The sequence below is a fragment of the Ursus arctos genome, unplaced genomic scaffold (genome assembly GCF_023065955.2).
Source record: "Ursus arctos isolate Adak ecotype North America unplaced genomic scaffold, UrsArc2.0 scaffold_33, whole genome shotgun sequence".
Taxonomy (NCBI): Eukaryota; Metazoa; Chordata; class Mammalia; order Carnivora; family Ursidae; genus Ursus; species Ursus arctos.
The window spans coordinates 11121491-11143040 of record NW_026623019.1 but is presented as its reverse complement, the minus strand read 5'-3'; the positions used below and the strand labels follow the sequence as shown (position 1 = coordinate 11143040).

The window sequence follows — 21550 nt, the reverse complement described above, 5'->3', positions numbered from 1 at the left end:
TGAACACCAAAATGTTAGTGTTCTCATCCTCGTAGACTCAGCCTGCGTGGTGTGAGTTTGTTTTGCTTTTCTGGATTTTCTAATTCTTCTGCACTGGAAATATATCACTCAAGTAATTATAAAAAGTTTTAAACCTAAAGCACCCAGCCTTGTTTCAAACTGGGGCCACAATCATAAATCTTTCTAATTTTCAGGACATTATTTATACTGTAAAGGAGGAAAGAAGAAAATAAGTTGGCTTTTTTTTTTTCCCCTTCTTCTTCTTCTCCTCTCTTTCTCTAGAAAGACTCTTCCCTCAAGTAAGGGAAAGGTTCATCCCCGGTCCCAGGAGTGGAAGTCCAAGAGTGGGTTTCACGCTAGAGGGCGTTCATCTCTTTTGAACTCACCATGACCACAGTGCGAGGTTCAGAGGGGACGTGTGCCCAAGAAATGTCGTTGATGGACTGGCTTTTTCCTATTTGTCCTTAGGGAAAATAGTCTTGGTAGAAAGCAGGAAGACAAAGGGAAAAGAGAGGAAGAGGGAGAACCGGAGGGGGCCCAGGGAGGAAAAGGGAAGATGAATATGGGCACACAAGTTGGCCTGGCTTCTCCTGATCCGCAGGCGAGCGCGCACAGCGGTCCAGCGAGGGCGCACCTGCCTCCATACCCACCTCCATGGGGTACGGCGCGCTGAACTCCACCTCAGCCAGATTCCAGGCAGCATTCCCTGGCTGGTCCATCTTCCAGATTTCCTCGTAAAGGCCGGCCGCATCCCGAGTATAGAGCGAGAAGCTATTGTCATTCCCCTGCTGGAGTTGGTAATAAAACGACAGGCAGCCAGACATGGGGGCCGTGGTCATCGGGGAGATGAGCTGCGCCACCTCCTGGAAGTGCTTCACGTACACCGAGTCCACGTACATGTAGTGGCCTGAAAATCACACAGACACGACACGCGGCGTAAGACAGGCTGGGGGAGTTTGCAGGTGACACAGCGCGATGCTGGCATTGACTTCAACACAATCCATGGGGAGGGGTTGCAAGGACGTGGCGGAGTTACGGCCGCAAGACGTTTGGCCAAGGGGGGGACGGGTGGTGGGACTGGAAGGGGAGCATGAGGAGGTCAAGGTGCTCTGCTAAGCTAAAGCCAAGATCCGTCCTTTCTCTCTGCCTCACTTTTGGTTGAAGCAGAACACACGCTTACAAAGGTAGACGCGTCAGCTGCCAAGGGCTGGAATTTTCACAAGCTGAACACAGCTGTGGAAAGAAACAGAACACGACCCCAGGAGGCCCCCCTTCTCCCAAGCCTTCTGTGAGTCACAAGATTTCTAAGAACATACCAAGCGTACCATCTGCTCCTAGAGGGGCACAGAGGGACCTACCTTCCTGTACTCTTTACAACATACACAAAACGGCAGCGAGTCTTTTTTGAGCAGAACTAACATTTTTGACTTCAAACTAGATGACAGTTTCGCCTCTTTAACAGAACATGTGGCCAGGGTTGGGATTCAGGAGGTCGGACTTGGGAAACCACTCTTGGCAAGGCCTGGGTGGGCTCTGGGCCCAGAGGCCAACCTCCGTTAGAGGCATTTTGGTGAAAGAGAGGAACCAGGAGGCAGAATGGGGGCAGCCTGGATTTGGCATTGAAGAGGCCTGAGGTCAAGTCCTGCTGGGACCTCAAGCAAGTTACTGTGTATCTCTGGGCTTCAATGTCCTAATCTCTACAGGGAAAACCAAATACTTCCCTCCCAGGGCTTGTTTGAGCATTACATGAGATTTATGTATGTGATGTGCTTAGCTTGGCCTTGGCACGTTGTAACTGCCGAATGCAATTACAGTGAACTAAAGGAATGTCATTAATGATTCTGGTACCACGCCTTCCCCATGGTCTGTTTTGTGTAAAGGGTAGTTGTCATTATTAGCAATTTAAGCTGCAGTGAGGGAGGGGTGCTATGCATTGTAGCTTCGATAGAAAGACCTTTCTCTTTATAAGTTCAGAACAATTACAGCTTAATATCTTTGTTTTATTGCATGGTGCCTGATGAATAGCAAGTCCTCGTATCCTCAGCACACTAGCAGTGAGGGTATTAGGAAGAATATATACCTGCCTAGACCGGACACTTGCTTTGGGTCTCGCACAGCACATGGTTATTCAAAGCACAGATACCATCTCAGAAAGGTCCTCACCTCAAAGTGGCAGAGGGGAGAGGTGGATGAATCAAGGCTCACTTTCCCCACGCGGCAAATTGTTCGACCCCCTGAATCATCTCCCTTGTTTAACTACAATTTCTCTTAGCCTCTTGCCAAGACACACAACGGTGAAGAAATAGAGATCACAAACTCAGATGACCAGAGGGGCCAGCGTGATCAAGTGTACCACCGAGGTGAAGTGCGTTCTGGGAGGAAATCGAGGGATCCACTCATTGCCAACATTTGAAACCATATTTCATCAGCAACGAGAAACAGCAAACAAGCTTCTCTGGAAACATCGGAAAATCGGATCGCGCTGAGCCCACATTCTCGAGCTGCCGCCACCAGCGGGTGGTCCAGGGTGGCAGTCCCCACGTGGGCTGCGTTCTCTAGCCCAGGACTGAGTGCCTCCATCCCTCTGCTCCCAGCTGGTGCCCCGACATCCCACCCGGCACCTCAGCCTTTTCCCACTGAAGCTCAAAATCTAAATTTTCACAGCAAATCTATCCATTTAAAAATGATACCCCCTGTCTAAGTTTGCTCGGGTTGCTGTAATGAAGTACCACAAACTTGGTGGCTTAAACAACAGAAATGCATTTCTTCCCCCCGGCTCAGGAGGCTAGAAGTCCCAGATCAAGGTGTCAGCAGGACCGGTTCCTTCCAAGGGCCTCGAAGGAGAATCTGTTCCAAGCCTCCGTCCTAGCATCTGGTGGTTGGCTGGCAATCCTCAGCCCTCCTTGGCTAATAGAGCTCTGCCCTCATATTCACATGTTCTCTCTTTGTACTGGTCTCTCGCTGTGTCTAAATACCGCCCCCCCACACTTTCATAAAGACACCAGTCATATTGGATTAGGGACCTACTTCAGCATGACCTCATCTTAACTAATTACATCTGCAACAACACCACTGCCAAATAAGGTCACACTCTGAAGTACGGGGAGCGGGGGGCGGGTTAGGACTTCAACATATGGTTTTGAGGAAATACAATTCAACCCATAACACCCACCACTGCAATTTTTGAACTCTGCATATGCCAAATAAGCATATCTGCAGGCTGGAAACAGCCGACGGGCTCCCACTTTGCTGACTCTGGGAAGGGATTTTAAAGGACGAATCAGAATGTCAGACCGAACAGAATCAGAGAACCTCTGAACTGGAAGGGAGGCCACGCCTCCCCCTCCTCAGCCCCAGTGCCGGTGGTAGCACTGCGGGGGGCGGAGGCAGCCTCCCCGAGAATACTTTACTAACAGAGAACACATGCGACCAGGCAGCCTCTGTAACACACCTTTGCTCACCAACAGCTCTTGTGTCAAAGGCAGAGAGGAAGTGTTGAATGCGCTTTGTAACATGTCTTCCAATGAAACAGAATCACTTTCCAGGGTATGTGGGGAGGGTGGGGGCGGGAGGGGCCTGGGTGGAGGAGAGACCTCATATTGCTTCCTTGGTCCCTCATTGTGGGGGCCCTGGCGGTGGCCTCTGACACCCCCTTCAGGTGAACTTGCTGCAGGGACCACGGCTGACTGATAGCCTCCAGCTGCCTCACCTTTGGGCCCACGTCGGCGCTTGTGCCAAAGCCACGTACACGGGGCTGTTCTCAGCTGGCGACTAGGCAGAGCAGCAGCTCCAGAGTGGGGCCATTCTGCCTGACGTGGGCTCTTCGGCAGCTCCCCATCAGCCTGGCCTTTCCGTCCCAGGGCTCGGCCTTCGATCCCGTGATGAAGGCCCTCCCTTGCCAGGGCCACGTTATGACTTTTGTGAGCCTAGACCCTTTGGCTGCTGTGGGTCCGTGCCTCCTTAGAAAATATTAAACATTCTATTTGATGACCCCACTGGTATAAAGATGAACATAATTTAGGCTGGACTGATTATTTTCTTTGTTATTAGCACATTCATTTTTTTCTTTCTGATTTTAGAATAAAATGAAAACATTTTTAGGGAACCCTAAAAATGTGATGGCTCCTAGGCACTGTGGCTACCATGCCTAACGGATACATTGACCTGGGCCCCAGTGACTCCAGCTTTCTCCTCCTTATCCTTCACAGCTGATCAATCTCTCTCTCACCTAATCCAAGCTTAGGGTCTTCTTGGAGGACCCAAACTGACACAGCCATGAAGAGGGAACTCACTCCACCGAGGGGGAGGAGCACCTCTGAGGCCTCTGGGAGACTCTCGGTGAATCCAGAAGACCTTGCAACCCACGTGGAAGCATTCCTTCTACTTGTGTAGTTCACGGTAACCGGGCTTACGGAACTGTCTCACACCCTGTCCCATTAGGAATCCACCTTCCTCACAGCTGACAGATAACTCACAGTCTTCTTGAAAGGCCAGTTACTCACCTGCTGTGTGGACGATATTTTAATCCCCGAATTTGCCGTTAAAGTGCTTCATTAACAACTCATGCACAAGACACTCAGCCAAGGAAGCCACAGTCACATTGCTGATCCCAAAACCCAGCAGACACAATGTGATGTGCCCACAGTGAGTCAGAGAGGCTGCTGGTGCTGAGACCAGGACTGCTGACACCAAGTCTCCTATGGAGCCACTAGACTAGACCGCACTCTGTTGCCCTCCCCTCATTCCCCTCTCCCCGCAACATCATTCAGTTGTTGCCAAAGTTGGGTACTATTTACAGACAATCTGAGTAAGACTGTTTCTCACTGGGAAAAAAAAGGTAGCTGGCTCATCTCAGCTGAAGGGGTGGGGATGACTCAGAAATCACCAGGTGTTGGCCACAGGAGGCCAGGCTGGAGGAACGACTCCCAGCCCAGGCTCAGTGCGTATCATCGGCTACGACCTACCCTGAGGAAGAAGAGCCAATGTGTCAGTGAATGCAGGCACCGTTTTGTGCATCTTTCCAAGGGGAATGAAGAAGGTAGCCTGGAATTCTTGGGAAAGTATGTCTCTCGTGTTCGGTATTATGAGAATGTTCCTGCCCAGTTCAATGAGGCCAACCTTTGTAGGGTTCTAGGGCTCCCAGAATACCTGGGAGAGGCAATTTATCCAATCCTTTAAGTTTGAGTAGGACAAAAGTAGGTATCGATGGACCCTAGATGTACAGATCCTGTAATTAACCAAATCTTGGGGGGATTTTGCAGGCCACAAAGATTTGTAAGTATTCAAACTTTAAGTGGAAATGAAAGAGTCTAGGAAACGGCCATGAGTTCTCCATGCAATTAAACATCGAGAAGTTCAGGGCCACTCCCCTGAAGTCATTGCTGCTTTGCCATACTCAGACGTGGAGCCAGTCTATCCTGCCCTAATTCCGGATTATACACAAAGAGGCTGCAGCTTCTAGGGGAAAAAAAAAAAAAAACAATTTCTGATTCTGTTGAAAGATCAAAATCTCAGTGATGCCAGCCAAAGGCCCCCTCTGGGCTCATGCCTGTGGGGACAGCACATGATTACTTGCTTCCCTTCGTGCAACAGGCCACTGTAGGTTAGCTCAACCGTTCATGTGCAACCAGTGGCCCCTTTTAGGTAGCCATTTTCCCTTGAATTAGGAAAAACACCTTTGAGGGCCGTTCCTGAACTTGTATTTTCAAACAGTCTGGCTAACCAGCATTTCACAAAAATTGCCCTCGGCTTGGCTCCGATGGCAAGGCACCTCCGACTCAGCCGTGATTCAGCCTCGCCGGCCACGCTCGTGCTCCAGCTGCGACGTCTACATCCGTGTCATGTTGTCTGGACAAGCTGTCTCCTGGGTAAGGGGGAAAGCGCGGTCTGAAGAAACACAGGGCAGCTGGAAAACCCCACTGGTCTGCTGTCGCTGGGAGGAGACGGCACCCAGATCGGGAGGTTACCGTGCCTGCTCTCCCTGTCTACGAATCCAACCCTGAGCTTCATGGATCTTTAGTTCTAAGGGTTTGGGTAAGTGTGACTATAGTAGAGTCAGGCTCTAGCCTTTTTATACAGCTTTCAGGGATGACAGTAATGTAATAAATGAACACGAAGTGGGATGTCTCCTAGGCTCTGCTAAGAACTCAGGGCCAAGAGCGATGGGTGACAAGTACCTCTACTCCGGGGTGCCAGCCCATCCCTGTGGCATATGCTACACTGTGGCAGCCCTGGGGTCTAAGCCAGGGCCACCAAATTGATCCCATCTCTCCCCTCCAGCCTGAATATATGAGAAGGCCAGAGAAGGATCGGAGAGATCGTAGACACAGTCTCTTTGAAGACAGGTGTCCCGGAGCTAACCTGCCATGGATTTTCTTTTGACCCCCCAAGGGGAGGGCAAGGGGTGGCTTCCCCTTCTTATCTTGATCCAAGAGAAGAGGCTTAAAGGAGCTACATGTGGAGAGACTGGAGGAGGGAAACCACACTCCACACTTCACACTCCAATCTCACCCTGACTCATGCTTGTAGAAATTCCTGAATTCTTCAATTGCCCTGGGCCTCAAGAGAGGAGGGTGCTCGGCGTTCTTGGGAGAACTTAATCATTGATAATTGGGGTTTGCAGGGTACAGAGGCTGGCGCCTGACTCCTGACTGTATACTTCTAGAAGCAAGTCGTCTGCAGGGACCTGTGGCGGCAGAATGGAGAGAAAGGATTTTGTTGCCAGCGAGCAGTAACTTCCAGAGTTTGGTGGGGAAAAGATCTGAGTTTTCCCTTAGCTTAAGTGGGCAACTCAGAAGAGGCTTGAATATCTTGAAATGACTCTTCTCAAAAGGACTGCAGGCAGGGTAGTAACTCCAACAGGGGCTGGCGGGGTGTAGTGTTGCTTCTAGGTGCTATAGGAGATTTACAGATGGCCAGCCAGAGAGTTCATCACCCCTGTCTGGGAATAGTGAAGTGGGGTTCCCCACTGGCAGTGAGAGAAATGGGCAACACGTGGCCACCTGCAGTATAAAGGCCATGAGCTCCAGCTTCAACAGCATTGGTCACATAAAATCCTTTGTCCCCTTCCCCTCCTTTTCTGTTCCACTGTTACACCTCCTCCAACCCCAAAGGAGCCAGAAGCAGCATCGTGAGTGGGAGAAGAGGAAGGGGAGAGCCAAGGGGAGAAATAAAGCCCAAACCCTTCTCTCTATGGCTCTACCGTGCTTTGGTCTGGGGAAGATTTGAATCAGATGAGACGCTGGAGTTTTGACCGGATTGAACTGAACCCCTGAAAAGGAGGCTGTTAGTTCTACTTGAAAGTGCTCAGAAAGCTAAGGTAAGTCATCCAAGGACAGGGAAGGGTGAACGGGCAGAGCCTGCACAAAGGCGATGGCGAGAAAATTAATAAAGCTGCTTCCCTACTGAGAGTGTATGCAAGGAACCAAATGGATCAATGCACAGAGTAAGTGAACAGCACCGTTAAGAGGATGCTTGAGCTCAGTCTGAGCTGAAAGGAGAAAAGAGGGCCATGGATTATGAAAAGATGCTCCATCCATCTCACGGTCTTGGAGGGAAGAAAATCACTCTGACCTTAATTTGGGTTTTGAAACCTTGCTCAGCTCCCAGAGTGGCACCCTAAGTATATGTGATTTTTAAAATCTCAGCAAAGAAACTGATTTCCCTCATTATTTTCCCAGTAATTTTCTTCTTTTGGCCAAGGCAGGTAGGAAACAGTAATGATCTGAGCTGTCAGTAGGTTACCTCCTGAAAGATTTTTGTTTCACTTCATAAAATATTAACAAAGAAAAAAAAATCCATACACGACGAATCAGAATCAGGTGACAAAACACAGGATAATATCCCATCCCCTCCAATATTCCCAAGATGTCCCACGAGAACTCTGAGTGCATTATTTTAGCCATTTCCACCCTCAGACAAACATTCGGAGACAGAGCGCTCATTTGAAAAACCTGACTCATGGTTTGGGGCCAATTGTTAAAAATACGCGGCCAAATGAAGGAAAATTCATATATGCATCGCACTTTTCAGATGCCACACTCACTCTTCCTTCTTCTACGACACAAAGACCAGAGCCCTCCCAGGGAGACATCCCTCAACCTCTTGAAGCGTCTGAGCAGGCACACGGCTTCGCTCGCCCCTGCGTTCACTTCCCAGCTTTTTCCCTGAAAGCAAAGGCATAAGCAGCTTCCAGTATATGAATGAACATGAGATAAGTTTTTTTTGAGCAAAATCTGCTGCTGTGGGCAGCCCTCTGAACCATTTAATCTTTACTTTGCCACCCAAATTGATAGAGCTCAGGAAAAATCAATATAGCTAGCAGAAGGCAAATGTACTAGGAAAGGCAATCCCTCCCTTATTTAGAGCACTGGAGGGTTGTTTTTCGTTTTTTTCTGTATTTGTTTTTTTTTAAGTTCCCCCAAGAGTGATTCTGGTCAAAACTCTGAGTCCTATGGGCTTTTCAGGGAAAGTATCTGAGAATCTTTAGAAATCATCTGTTTTAGCCTTGTCTCATATAGGAAGAAGTCTTATATAAGAGTCCGCCTGGGAGGAGTGTGAGAGTGTGTGTGTGTGTGTGTGCACATGTGTGTACATGTGCATTGGGTGAGGAGGAAACAGTTGTCTGGCTACAACTGGTCAAAACATCAGTGTGAAAGTTTAAGAGGAATTGGAGAGAAATAACAGAGAGCTGGGAGAAGTGAGTAGAATGTAGGCACCCAGGCTTCTGGCTCACGAGCAGGAACATAATCAAGGTCTAGGGGCTACCCTGCCCTCATCTTATATCCTGGAACTCTCAAATACTCTCTAACCACAGAATAAAGTATCCACCCTCAGGCCTGTACACCTTTGAATCTGTACTTCTTATCCATCTAGCCAAATTTCAGTTCTCAGATGGCTTCTTCTAGAAAGTTTTCCCTGAACCCCCAAACCAAGGCGATCTTTCACCTTTCTGTGGTCCCCTATCTTTTATTTCACATCTTTGTCAGTCATGCATCATTGTGCATGTTTACAGATCATTTTGGAATTTGAATAATTTGTGAAATGCCATAATATACATTAAAATAGAACTATATTAAAGGCACTGAGAAGTCCTGAAATAAAGAAATCTGTTCAGTTTTCTTTAGCTCAGGGCTTCCCCAGTTTATTTTTTCCCCCAGTTACAATGAGTGGTGAATTTGGAGATTTTGATGTACAGCATTAGGAGTAAAACACTAGAGCTCAAAGGCATCTTACAGATTATGGAATTCAAATTCTTCAGTTGCCAACAGGCCAGTGACTTCCCTGAGAAGTCAAGGGATTGCCCAAAGCGATCCAGCATGCAGATAACTCGGCCTGGAGCACAAGTGTTGAACTCCTAGCCTGGTCCTCTTTCTCTGTCCCTTGTTGACACAGATACGGACAGAATGTTCACATTCTGACAATGCCACAGAATGGTCACAAATGAGAGTGAGGAAGGTCTAGGGCTGATGCATTCCTCAAGCATGGATGAGACTCAAGTGACACAGTCGAATGGGTGATCTGACAGTAGGACACAGATCTGTTGCCTCTCCCCAGAAATATGTGTTCTCCCTAGCCAACTGGTCTTCATCATCGAGGATAAAAAATGATATGGGGCACCTGGCTGGCTCAGTCAGTGGAGCATGTGACTCTTGATCTTGGGGTTGTAAGTTCAAGCTCCACGTTGCGTGTAGAGATTACTTAAAAAAGAACATCTTTATAAAACAAAACAAAGAAAACTGATGTACTGATCAAGTAGTCATTAAATCATGATATTGGTTACTCAGAGGATCTGACTCTGGAACTAATTTTTAAGTGATTTGGGAAAAGTTCTCCAACACTTCCCCACATTTAAGTTTGGACATCGATGATGATGATACCAGGGATGATTACAATTTTAAGGTATTAGTCCTCCAAGACTCTCTCTGCTCCCTGTACTATATTCTTAAGATGTGGCAGAATGTTATGTAAGTTGCCCTATTCCTTAAAACAAAGCTTTCAAGAGTTGGTAACATTTTGTTGTTTGGAATGATCCCAGTTGTTATTTAAAATACTCATGCAGATTCATGGACTAATCCGTCAGGCCAGGTTATCACCCACTCAACACATGACACGGTGTGCTTCCTACAATGGCCACAAGAGGAGATGGGCTCTGTGTCTGTAGGGCCAAAATATGGATATATATAGAGAACCCCAATCTTCTGTCATTTCCAAAAGTACTAACCCTTACTTTTAGAAGAAGGAAGTGAAAATATGTTGTCTTTTTCTAATCTCAATTATTTACGTAAGTGACCTTAGATGTATCTAAAGAAATCATTTCTGGGGTGTTTTTTGTTCTCTTGTTCTACCATTTGGTCCCCTGTTTACTGAGATAATCACTGTCTGGTTAGCTGAACTAAATACACTGCTGTGATTGCATGCATCTCTCCTTGCTCAAAGACCTCCAATGGCCTCCCGTTGTCCACAGAATAAAGTTGAAATCTCTTTCCTGGCATTTGAGGCCTTTTAGAAGTTGCCCCTACACTGCTTTCCCAATCATATCTCTCCCTCAAGTACCCCTTGAGATTGCTACCATGTTTCACTGCTCCGGCCCTCTCTTGCCTCTGCCTGTCACAGTCATAACCATCCCTCAAATGCAGTTGACTTCTTTCATCATGTCTTCTAGAATGTCCAAGCAGTAAGTGATCTCTCTTGTCTCTGAATACCCAGCACTTTTTTTTTTTTGAGGGAAGTAGGGGACCACTCTTAGAAGATTGGACACAGGCTACCTTGTCTTACATCTATGTGTGATAGAAATCATTCTCCCTTTCTCGAATGTTCTTTGAAACTGGGCAAGGACCATAGAGGATGTGCCATTTTATTGTCATTTTCCCAACCAATACAGGGTCAAACGAATGAAAATGCTAGGCCCAAAGTTGGATTTGTCTTAAACAGGTAAACCCAGGAGACTCCAACCTTTCACTATATGGTTACTTTTGAACATTTTGTTCTAAGAAGCCTGGACATGTTGAAAAAGAAAAGGAACACATAAAATGAAGTTTGTAAAACAGAAGTTGGCTAACTGGTCTTGCCCTGAAGATGTGTTTTGTTGGCCTATACAGTATTTTTAAAGAAAATATTTACCATGGCGCGTGGGTGGCTCAGTAGGTTAAGCACCTACCTTTGGCTTAGGTCATGATCCCAGGGTCTTGGGATCGACCCCAAGTCAGGCTCCCTGCTCAGCAGGGAGTCTGCTCTCCCTCTCCCTCTGCCCCTCCCTCTGCTCATGCTCATGTGTGTGCACTCTCTCAAATAAATAAATAACATCTTTTAAAAAAAAAAAAAAAGAAAATATTTACCAACTTTAAAAAATTAGGGTAATTTCACATAAAACCCCTGCCTTCCTTATTATCTTATGAAATCAAAAGGTCTGCCCCCTGGACCTGCATTCTCACATGGCAGCAATTAATTAGAGATGTGTACAGAGTCTGTGCTCCCTAGTTTCCACAATCCTCTCCCAGCCCACATGTCACTCACTTTATAACATCTGCCTGGCTCCTTTAGAAAATTGAGTGTGAGAGTCTGGATATAATAGGAGCAGTCTCAGGATGGAGACTGTCCAGAGCCAAGAGAAGCTTCAGGATGAGCACTTAAAAAAAGTCAGAGACAAGGTTACAAATATTCACATGAAAAGAAATGACCACAAACGAGGAACAATGTAAAGAACCATAAAAAGTTGCCATGTCTTCAGGCTTGGGGACTGAGCAAACGACTTCAGTATCCACACAGCAGTGGATCAAACTAGAAAAAAGACTGTTGGCAGCAGAACCAAAATTCCTATTCTGGCTCTTGATGGAAAGTCAGTTACCAGAATCTTCTCGCTAGTCAACAAGTCCTTGGGGTTGAGGACTGGAGCATCTTGCAACTGTGGGGAGACCCTGGCTTTTGTGAAGCCTCCCAGGGTCCAGGTGAGGGCTGTCATAAACCTTAGGAAGTAAGCCTTTGCCGACGTCTCCCATCTGTGGAGACATGCTCCTCAAAGCGGACTCACCAAGAACCTGTCCTGTCCATTTCCCTGCAGAGTCCAGCCCCCCTTGGCCACTAGGTGGCCCTGTTGCTTTCAGGATTCACCGCTGGGAATTGAGGCTCACCTCAGGGCCACTTGGGAGGTTCTTAAGGACTGGTTCCCATCACTCGATCTATTTTTACCGAAAAGCAACCTAGGATTATTCCAGCCTTGCCTTTAGGGATAAGAAATACAGAACAACAAATCGATAAGGAAGTAGGGCATAATATGGAAATGCGAAAAGAGCAAGACCAGGTCACAGGTGAAGAAAAGCCCTAACTGGGTGGCCTTGTCCTTAGAGCTCCTGCCCACAGTCTGTCTCCATCTCACAGCCCATCCTTCCCGCTCTTCCACCAGGCCTCCCGGTCCCTACTCACCCTCCCTTCTCCTTTCTCTGTTTGACAGGGCCACAGCTAGGTCAATGGAGGGGGCAGAAGGGGGAGGCAGAAACACTTCTCCGGGGAAAAGGACTCCATCTGTCCCCAGCTCACCCAGTTCACTCTTGAACGTGTGATCCTGAGGGAGAAGGGAAGGGGATTTCCGAATGTTTCCTCCTCCGACAAACCAGTTCACATTGGGGTTCCAGCGGTTCACAAAGCCACAGAGATGATTTTCTTCGAAGTCACATTCTGGCAGAAGAGAAATGAAAACGCACTTTGTGGAGACACAGTCACACCTAGGTATATACCCCCACTCCTGCCGAGGCTGCTCTTCCGTATTCAGATACGTTTCTCATTCCCTTTGACTACCGGAAGCTTTGAACCAGGCTCCCTGGGCGATGCGGCAAATTGTAATTCATCCTTGCTTCTTTGGATGACGGCCCCTCCACTGACTAGCCATGTGAATTGCAGCATGACCTCTCTTGGGCTCTGTGCCTTCAGTTGTGAAATGAGGGGCTCGCTCCTGCCACACAGGGCTGTCCCCACACAGAGCCAGCCGTGTGGGTAGTCCTTGGTGCATCAGCCACCTCTGGTTCAAAGCCCTATTTGGGACCATCCTCTTAGCCCCAGAAATTGTGTCTGCCACCCTTCTGGTAGCCCATTTCTCTATCCCCTTCTCTCCGGATGGTAGACAAGATACCCAGGGTTAAAGGACATGCTTCCTAGGTGCTAACAGCCTCTGCTTTTCTTATTAACAAGAAACAGAATAGACAGGGCAGGCATATCCTAGGCTCTGGGTCCTTGTGCAGCTCCTCAGTGGAGAAGAGAGAGAAAATAAAAAGATTTCACCTACCACCCCCCTCCCCACTTCTAATAGACTGACATGTTTGCACAGATAAACTGCTGCCAGTCAACAGACTCCTCTAGTGGGAATAAGAAACTCACAAACCAATGCCTGTATTGACCCCCATAATCATCAACTACAAATATGAAGTCTGATTGTCCTGGCCATCTCCCATTACCCCTCTACACCCCTTTTTCACTCCAGCAGTAAACCTGTATGGACTGTATCACTGGCCTCCCCTGCCTTCTGTCTTCCTGTTGGATTTGACTGATGGAAAGTACGAGGAGAATGAGGTTGGTGGTGTTCATTCCTCCAGCTCCCTCCCTGCCAGGTTGCCATGCATTGGCTGTGTCCCTCTCCTGAGGACACAGGTCCTATCAAGGAGCCCTCCCCACACAGCCACTGGCTCCAGGCTCTGGTAGCCCCTCCCCCCTTACCCTAATGGCTGATGAAGCATCGCTCTTACTAGTCCTGGGTTAGCACCTACGTTTTTCCTGGTTTCCTTTACCCACCCACACCTTTGTAGCCCCTAATGAGTCTTCTTCAAATTACTCAGGTTGAATGGACCCTCTATTTCCACTCCCCTGCCAGGACCCTGACTGATACAGTTATCAATGTGTTTTTACATTAGCAATCACTGAAAAATTTTAAGATTTTTATCTGCAACTTTTCCATCGCAGTGTCTGCCAAGCAATACCCCATGGTTCCGTGACAAAGGGTGCTAAAGAATAACATAGAAAGCAGAATAGTCCTTAATGTGCCAGGTACTATTCTAAGCACTTTAACTGAATTAACTTATTTAATCCTCAAAACAGTCCCATGAGGTAGGTGCTATTATTATCCTCATTTTACAGCTGAGGAAACAAGCAAAGAGAGAGCACAGAAAGGAAGGCAAGGGGATGGTAGATCAGGCATCTCAATGAGATGAAAGCATTGGCACTCCTTTTGTTTTTTAAACAAACCAGAAGCCACTGAGTGATTTGAAGAGAGGAAATTTACATTTTTAAAGTGCCCGGCCCTGGGCCAGTCACCCTCGTACCTATGATCTCATCAGTCCCCACATTATTTCTAGGAGGGAAGCATTTTATATCCATTTCGCAGGTGCAGAAACAAAGGCTAAGGGGCGCAGGCAGTCGAGGGGCCAGCAGGTGGCGCTGCAGCAGGCGCGTCCGACTGGTGGGTGGGCTGTGGGAGGCGCACCTGCCACCCCGAGGGAGCTACCAGGGGCCTCAGGGGTCTAACCCCACTGTATCTTCAGAACATGGTCACATTTTCTTCCCTCATGTTCTCCTTCACTTCTAACTTAGTATTATCGTTGGAAGGTCAAAACAGAGAAGTGAGAGTCCGGGGAATTAGCAAAGGCTCTTTTTTATCTTTGACTCTCTTTCCTCTTCCTCCCCAAAGCCATTCAACCTCCAATGGCTGTCAGTGCTGAAAAATCTCTCAATCTCCCACCTTTTCCCTATTCGAGCCCAGTGTTGGGCCTTCGTTATGTCCCGTCTGTAAGGTTACAACCACTTTGGGGGTTTTCCTCTCCTACCTATTTTCCTTGTTTCCAAGTCACTTTCCATGGGGCCGCCAGTGTCACCATGGGAGGATGAGGAGCTGACTTCGAGCACCTGCCAACCACAGAATCATCCATACTCCACAGCCGGGATCCAGACTCTTCCCTAAGGCTCCCTTGGCTTTCTGATTGGCTCTTCCAACGCCCTCGTAGGCTTCTGGCCGGAGCCTGAGCACGCTCTGTGCCTCCTCCCCACTGGAGTGTGCCCACCGAGAGTTCTTCTCCTCCTCCCCCGGACCTGCACTTCACCGAATTCCACTGCTTCCTGAAACCCCAGCTCAAATGCATCTCTGGTGTTCAGTCCTGCCCGATGTCCTGTCCTCCTGCTCCGGGAGTGCCCACATCGTACAGAGAAATAGGCCAATGGCAGACAAATAGAAGGTGAGCGGCCCCAGGGCACAGAGGGCCAAGGTGTATCTGAGAGAAATGGAGTAAAATGAGGACAGAAGGGAATACAATGCCTGCTTTCCTGGCAGAAGCTGAGCTCACAGCAAACTGGAAATTATCTTTATTAGAATATGTCAAGGTTCAGGCAGCAGCTGGGGTTATAGGTGCGGCTTCTACTCTCCCTTCGTTAATCCAGCCAGTCCAGGCCGACTCCGATGAGCCTTCCTCCGCTACAGACAGGAGCAACACACATCATTCCAGGGAACCTCGAGAAGCATCTAAGCTATGGTGCATTATGCACCTACTTCCATAAAATACCTTGCCTTTAGGGTCGATTCAGTTCCCTCTGGCAACAGATTTTGGAAGAAGAGTCACAATTCACATTCTGAGGCAGTGAGAACAAAACCCACTTACCAATACAGTAGCTGGTTGTCATCTTGATTTCAAAGAGTGCGATGCTGGCTGTGCTTCCCTGTCCGAGCACACCTTCTACTAACAGCTGCATGACACAGGAGGGAGAAGGGAGTTAGCTTCCGACACCGTGTTTCCTTGGCTCAGTGTTTCAGAGACTCGTCGGGAGCTGTTCAGCAATTCAAGGCAAGGCGAGATGGCTTGTCTCAGCTAATTGCTACTGGATACCAATCTCATGCGGGTTCTAAACGAGTGTGTGTGTGTGTGTGTGTGTGTGTGTGTGTACAAGGTGAGCAAGGTGTCCAGTAAAAGCTTTGAGCCAACTGTCTTCAAGTGCTTTCCCAATCACCCCCTTCTCTACCGCCAGTGGCGGCACTGGTTGGCCAGAGATGGAGAGGAGGGCTGATGTCCTTGGGGAAATCCATTCTGAGAATGGTCAGGGACTCAGGGCAGAGGCTGCAGCAGGGAAAACCCTTGGAGGAGGTAGGAAGCACAACCTGACTAGCGGTGGGAGACTCCACTTGAGATGGAAGAGGCTCATAAATCAACTTGCAGTTTCCATATTACTGAAAAAATTTGAAACTTTTACATAAAGAACAGAGGGGAGCATGACAATTTACACGGCTGATTTCAAGCACTGCTGTGGTTCATCTTTGATCCTGTTTCTGAAGGTACTGGCTCTTCTTTATGTGACTTCAGCCTGGTCTTTGGCAACTATGCTGGTAGATTTAGGATGTGGCCTATTGCTGGGCAGTGTGAACTAGAGAGCTCGGACCTCAATGCTTCTTCCCTGCATCCTCCCTCCTGCCTGATGGGAGGGGGAGAGGAGAAGACAGCATTTCAACACTTTTTGAGGGAGAGAGATGAGATAGGGAATTAGGAATGGAGATAGTGTTCGTGAGGGCCCTATTCTTTCCTCCATGACACAGTCTCACTACACGTCACACTCAGCATCTGGCCAAGTGAGTCCAGATCTCATCCTCTTTCCCTGCTCCACACATCATCCAGCTTTATGTTACATTGTCTACTTTCCTCTTCCAACACTGCCTACGGAACAACCTCCAGCTTTGAAAAGGAATCAGAATGTATCCTTTATGTATCTTTCCCTATTCAAAGTAGCTCCACTTTTCCTTTAACCATAGTGAATGTTTTGTTCAAAATTTGTAGCAAACAGACCATTAGGAAGATACCACGCACAACAGAGAAAGATGAAACAAAATGATTAGAAATGAGAATGCTCCCTAAAGCCCATTAGAAAATAAATTTCCATTGAAGAGGTTGGTTTAGATCCTTACAGAAGTCCCATTTAAACAGATGAGAAAGAAATCTGGGAAGAAGCTCTTCTAAAGAATAAACACAATATTAACTTACTAATTATTAATTACTAATAGTCTTCTGGGACACATCTCTTAAAAAAGCAGCACATCCTAACATAAGAGATAACTAACTTCAGTGGCAGAAATTTTCACACAATTTCAGAGTAGCAAAATGCGACGTGATAAACCAGGCGCCTACATTCTACCTACCTTGAATTTCTTGGAACTGTTTTGTAAATCCAAGCTGGCTATGAGCCAGCTGTCTGAAGGCTCCTTCGCTGACCACAGCAAGCGGTCAAAGCTTTCATCTTCAAATCTCACATACAGGTTCAGCTGGCTGGTGTCTGATGGAGACCCTGAAGACGCAGTTATCTGGTAGACCAGTCGGAGGCAGCTCCATTCCTCAGCCTGTAGATCGGAACTTAGCAGCACAGCTTTTTCCCCCTGCTTGGCAAAGGAGGTGTCCACGTAAATGTAGTGACCTGGAAAGAGAAAAAAGCACAGGGAAAGGATCGATCCACTATTCGCAACTCAGGGAAATAGACAACCGTGGCCCAGGGAAGGAAGCTTAAGGGCAGATACAGCCTGTGGATGCATTTCAATGGCCTACCGAATGTTGCCTGAACACGGGATCTCTGCCTTCTTATGAAAAATTAGAAGGTCCCACAATATGAGACCATGGTCACAGGACACATGGCAATGGGCTGGAGCTACGGAGTGCCGCCCCTTGAGAGGGTGGCATGGGCGTTACATGTTGCCATAATCCCCACTGCTCCCTATTACCCCCCCGACATTGAAGACAAGTGTCTGTTGCCTATTATCGTCTCATACCAGGGCCATTTATTATGCTCCATTCATTTTCCTGGTCCCTATATGCATGAGAGTTTGAGAACTTCAGAACCCAGAGGAGCAGCATGCCTCTGCTGGAGCCAGAATACCTTGGCGGACTCAACCTTCTCCTTCCACAGCTCCCCTCATACCCAATGATTTGATCTGCATCTAATTTGCATCATTATAGGAGACTGAATTTATTTGGTTGCCTCAAATCTTGGGGGCTAGGCAAAGTTCACTGTCAGCTGATTTTTAAAATTGGGAATAAGACTCTCCTCCTCTAGACTCTTCCACAACAAAATCTCATAGTTCTGATAACAAAATGGAAAAGCATATGCAAAATTTGGGGGACAGGGCATTCACCACTGCCTTCTCCTCCACCCCCTCCTCCTTTGCTTGCCGTCTTTGCTCCTCTCCCTTCCTCCTGCCCCCCTTCCTGCATCTTCCTGATGCTGATATATGGTTCTCTGCTGGTTACATGAGGATATAAAACAAAATTGCTATGAAGAACAGAACAAAATGGATTAGAAGCAGGGACTATAACCTGAGCCTTCAGAATCTGACTCTGGTCAGTGGCTTCCCATAGCAATGACCTGATCTGCCTGCGCATCTTGGGGACCCGCTGCCTGTGGGACCTGCACTCTCACATATGCTCAGAGGTTCCCACATTCCTGGCCAGCATCTCACCTGCTGCCTTCCATCCTGGATCCACCTCCCCACCCCTTGCATTTTAGGCTCCTCAACACCGAACTCTTACTAGAAAGGCTGTGAAATTCCTCCTTGCTTTGCATGATCTTCTTCAGCCCCTCCTCCCATGTTCATTGCCCCAAATGCCAACTCCAGCCAGGGCCCTGGGCTTTGTGGTGAGTACTGACAGGCCAGCAGAGGCTCAGCTGATGGACAGCCTTGTAGTTAGGGTGCTGTCTTCATGGAGCCTCACTGGCCTGTGAAGCGTTTCGAGATCAACATCTGTCTCCAGTGGGCAGTCTTTCACCATAGCAGCCACCCCCCCAGTACAAATAGCAACTGCTTCTAGATGCCAATGCAGGCACCCCTGTGAGGAAATCTGGCCCTTGCTGTCATCACCACCAACACCATCACTCCCTGCACAGAGTGAACTCTCACTATGAACCAGGTGCTGTTCTAAGTGCTTCACATGCTTTACATGCACTTGCTAGCTGTGGGGACTGCTGGGTTTGGAATACTAGGCTGGGGCTCTTGAGGGCAACTCTTTTTTAAACAGAAATGGCAGCTTCTCTGTGATTTGAGGGTCCATATACGTGCCATCCTCATTTTTCGCTCTCCGCTACTGATCCCAGAGAAGGGACTCTCAGCAGGCTGGTAATGGGGTGGGCATGGGGACTAGGGGAACTCCCGAGAGCACTTCAAACCTTATCTGAGGAATTAGAGAGCTGGCACATGGGTAAGCAGAGGAAAGAAACAAACTCCTCGCTGTGTCCGCGGGAGTTTCACATCCTGTGCCAATCTCGCTGCCCTATAGTCTCAATTCTCCCACTCCCTACTGCCTTTCCCAGTTCTGGAAAGAAACAACTCACAAAAATGGCTCTCAAACTTGAGCCGAGAGTCACCTGGGGGGCCTGTTCATCCGATTTCTGGGCCCACCCTTGAGTTGCCATCATGTAGGTCTGGGGTTATGCTGCAAGTCTAGCAGACTGCATTTCTGGGAAGTTCCAGGGGTGCTGATGCTGCTGGTCTGGGGGCCACACTCGAGAAGCAAAGATTTACAATATCTGCTAGAGAAACAGGACTCACCATTCAGACACTTTTTAAAAAAAAAGATTGGTTGATTGATTTTAGAGAGGGGGGAGGGGCAGAGGAAGAGGGAGAGAGAGAATCTCAAGCAGACTCCACACTGAGCGTGGAGCCCAACTCGAGGCTTGATTCCAGGACCCTGAGATCATGACCTGAGCTGAAATCAAGAACTGGATGCTTAACTGACTGAAAGAGCTGGCTACTGTAGCATGTAGAGGAGGGAGGAGAGAGCTCTGTCTGGAGGTAAAACTCAAAGTTAGGTCAATGTGTGCTGCAGCAGGCTTGGCGAGTCCATCTACTGGTGATTATCTTGATTTTTCAGTGACTGCCATAACAAAACCCCTCTTGGAGCTAGAGAGTATTACGCTAAGTGAAATAAGCCAGTAACTGAAAGACAAACACATACGATTGCATTCATTTGTGGAATTTAAGAAACAAAACAAATGAGCAAAGGGGACAAAAAAAAAAAGAGAGGCAAACCAAGGAAGAGACTCTTAACTATAAAGAACAAACTGAGGGTTAGCAGAGGAGAGGTGGCTGGGGGGATGGGGGAACTAGGTGATGGGGATTAAGGAGGACACTTGCTGTAATGAGCACCAAGAGATGTACAGAAGTACTGAATCACTATACTGTACACCTGAAATTAAAATTACACTAGGTTAACTAACTGGAATTTAAATAAAAACTTAAAAAAAATCTCTCCTGACATAATCTCTCACTATATCAGATTTTATTATAAGCATACACTAATGCTCTCATATTAAGAAACTTTGAGGGGCGCCTGAGTGGCACAGTCATTAAGCATCTGCCTTCGGCTCAGGGCATGATCCCAGCATTCTGGGATCGAGCCCCACATCAGGCTTCTCTGCTAGGAGCCTGCTTCTTCCTCTCCCACTCCCCCTCCTTGTGTTCCCTCTCTTGCTGGCTGTCTCTCTCTGTGTCAAATAAACAAATAAAATCTTTTTTTAAAAAAGAACCTTTGAGAGCATGTACTATAAACTGTATTATTTAAAAATATCTCGATAGTCTACAGTATGAAAGTTGGTGCTATTTATTGAGAGATCTCGGTATCTCAGTCATCAGTGTTTGCTCTTTCAAAATATTGGGATTTTTGCATGGAAACTACAGACCTCGAATTTCTTTTCAGGTCATGCTGTGTGAGTGTGCCTATTAGCTGCATTACAACCCATCCAGATTTATCTACCTAACTGATTTTGCATCCACAGCAGAATAATGCATTTTCCCAGATCAGAGAACGAGCTCAAGTGCTGCCCACCTCCACCAACAATGCCAAGCTCAAGACAGGTTTTCTTAATTAATTACTACTTTTTTTTTTTTCCTTGCCTGGGTACAGCCTCAGAATCCTTCTAAACAGTGTTCCATGTAGCCACTTACCAATCAATTTGAGTTAATACTTGAGTTGAAATTATTTGCTTTATCCTTGTTTGTGGCTTCAGTGTCATAAATGGAACTAGTTGTGGTCATGTTAGAGTTAAATTGAACTAGAAGGAATGTGGTAAATTTTGAATAAGTTTTAGAAAATGAAGAAAGAATGAGGAAGATACTGATAGCAGGGATGGTGCCCTTCCCTGGACTCTCACTAATAAAATCGCTATTCTAGAACAAATTGATAATGGTTTTGGTGAGTTGTTTTTTCTTACTTTATTAAAAAGAATCATTTTACGGGATGCCTGGGTGGCTCAGTTGGTTAAGCATCTGCCTTCGGCTCAGGTCATGATCCCAGGGTCCTGGGATCAAGTCCTGCATGGGCTCCTTGCTCAGTGGGGAGCCTGCTTCTCCCTCTGTCTGCAGTTCCCCATGCTTGTGTGTGCACATGCTCGCTCTCTCTCTGTGTGTCAAATAAATAAAAATTTTAAAAAAGAATCATTTTACTACTGAGTTAATGAGGTCTTCTTTGTGTGGGAAATATTTCATTTATTCTACACTTGATCTTAGCCAAAGGGCTGAGAAGCAATATATTTCATTTATTCTTTCTGAATG

At 47.3% G+C, this 21550-nt stretch overlaps 1 protein-coding gene across 8 annotated transcripts in view; it reads right to left on the bottom strand.

The window, feature by feature from the left end:
- Positions 1-21550, bottom strand: part of MAMDC2 (MAM domain containing 2) — a 374048-nt gene that overhangs the window by 61690 nt on the left and 290808 nt on the right. For all 8 annotated transcript variants that reach the window (XM_048218282.2, XM_048218280.2, XM_057305609.1 and 5 more), the window contains 4 exons: positions 17156-17427; positions 15633-15717; positions 12535-12672; positions 651-907 (listed from right to left, as the gene is read on the bottom strand). In XM_048218282.2, the coding sequence (XP_048074239.2) occupies positions 651-907; positions 12535-12672; positions 15633-15717; positions 17156-17427 (752 nt within the window). The remainder of the gene's footprint in view (positions 1-650; positions 908-12534; positions 12673-15632; positions 15718-17155; positions 17428-21550) is intronic.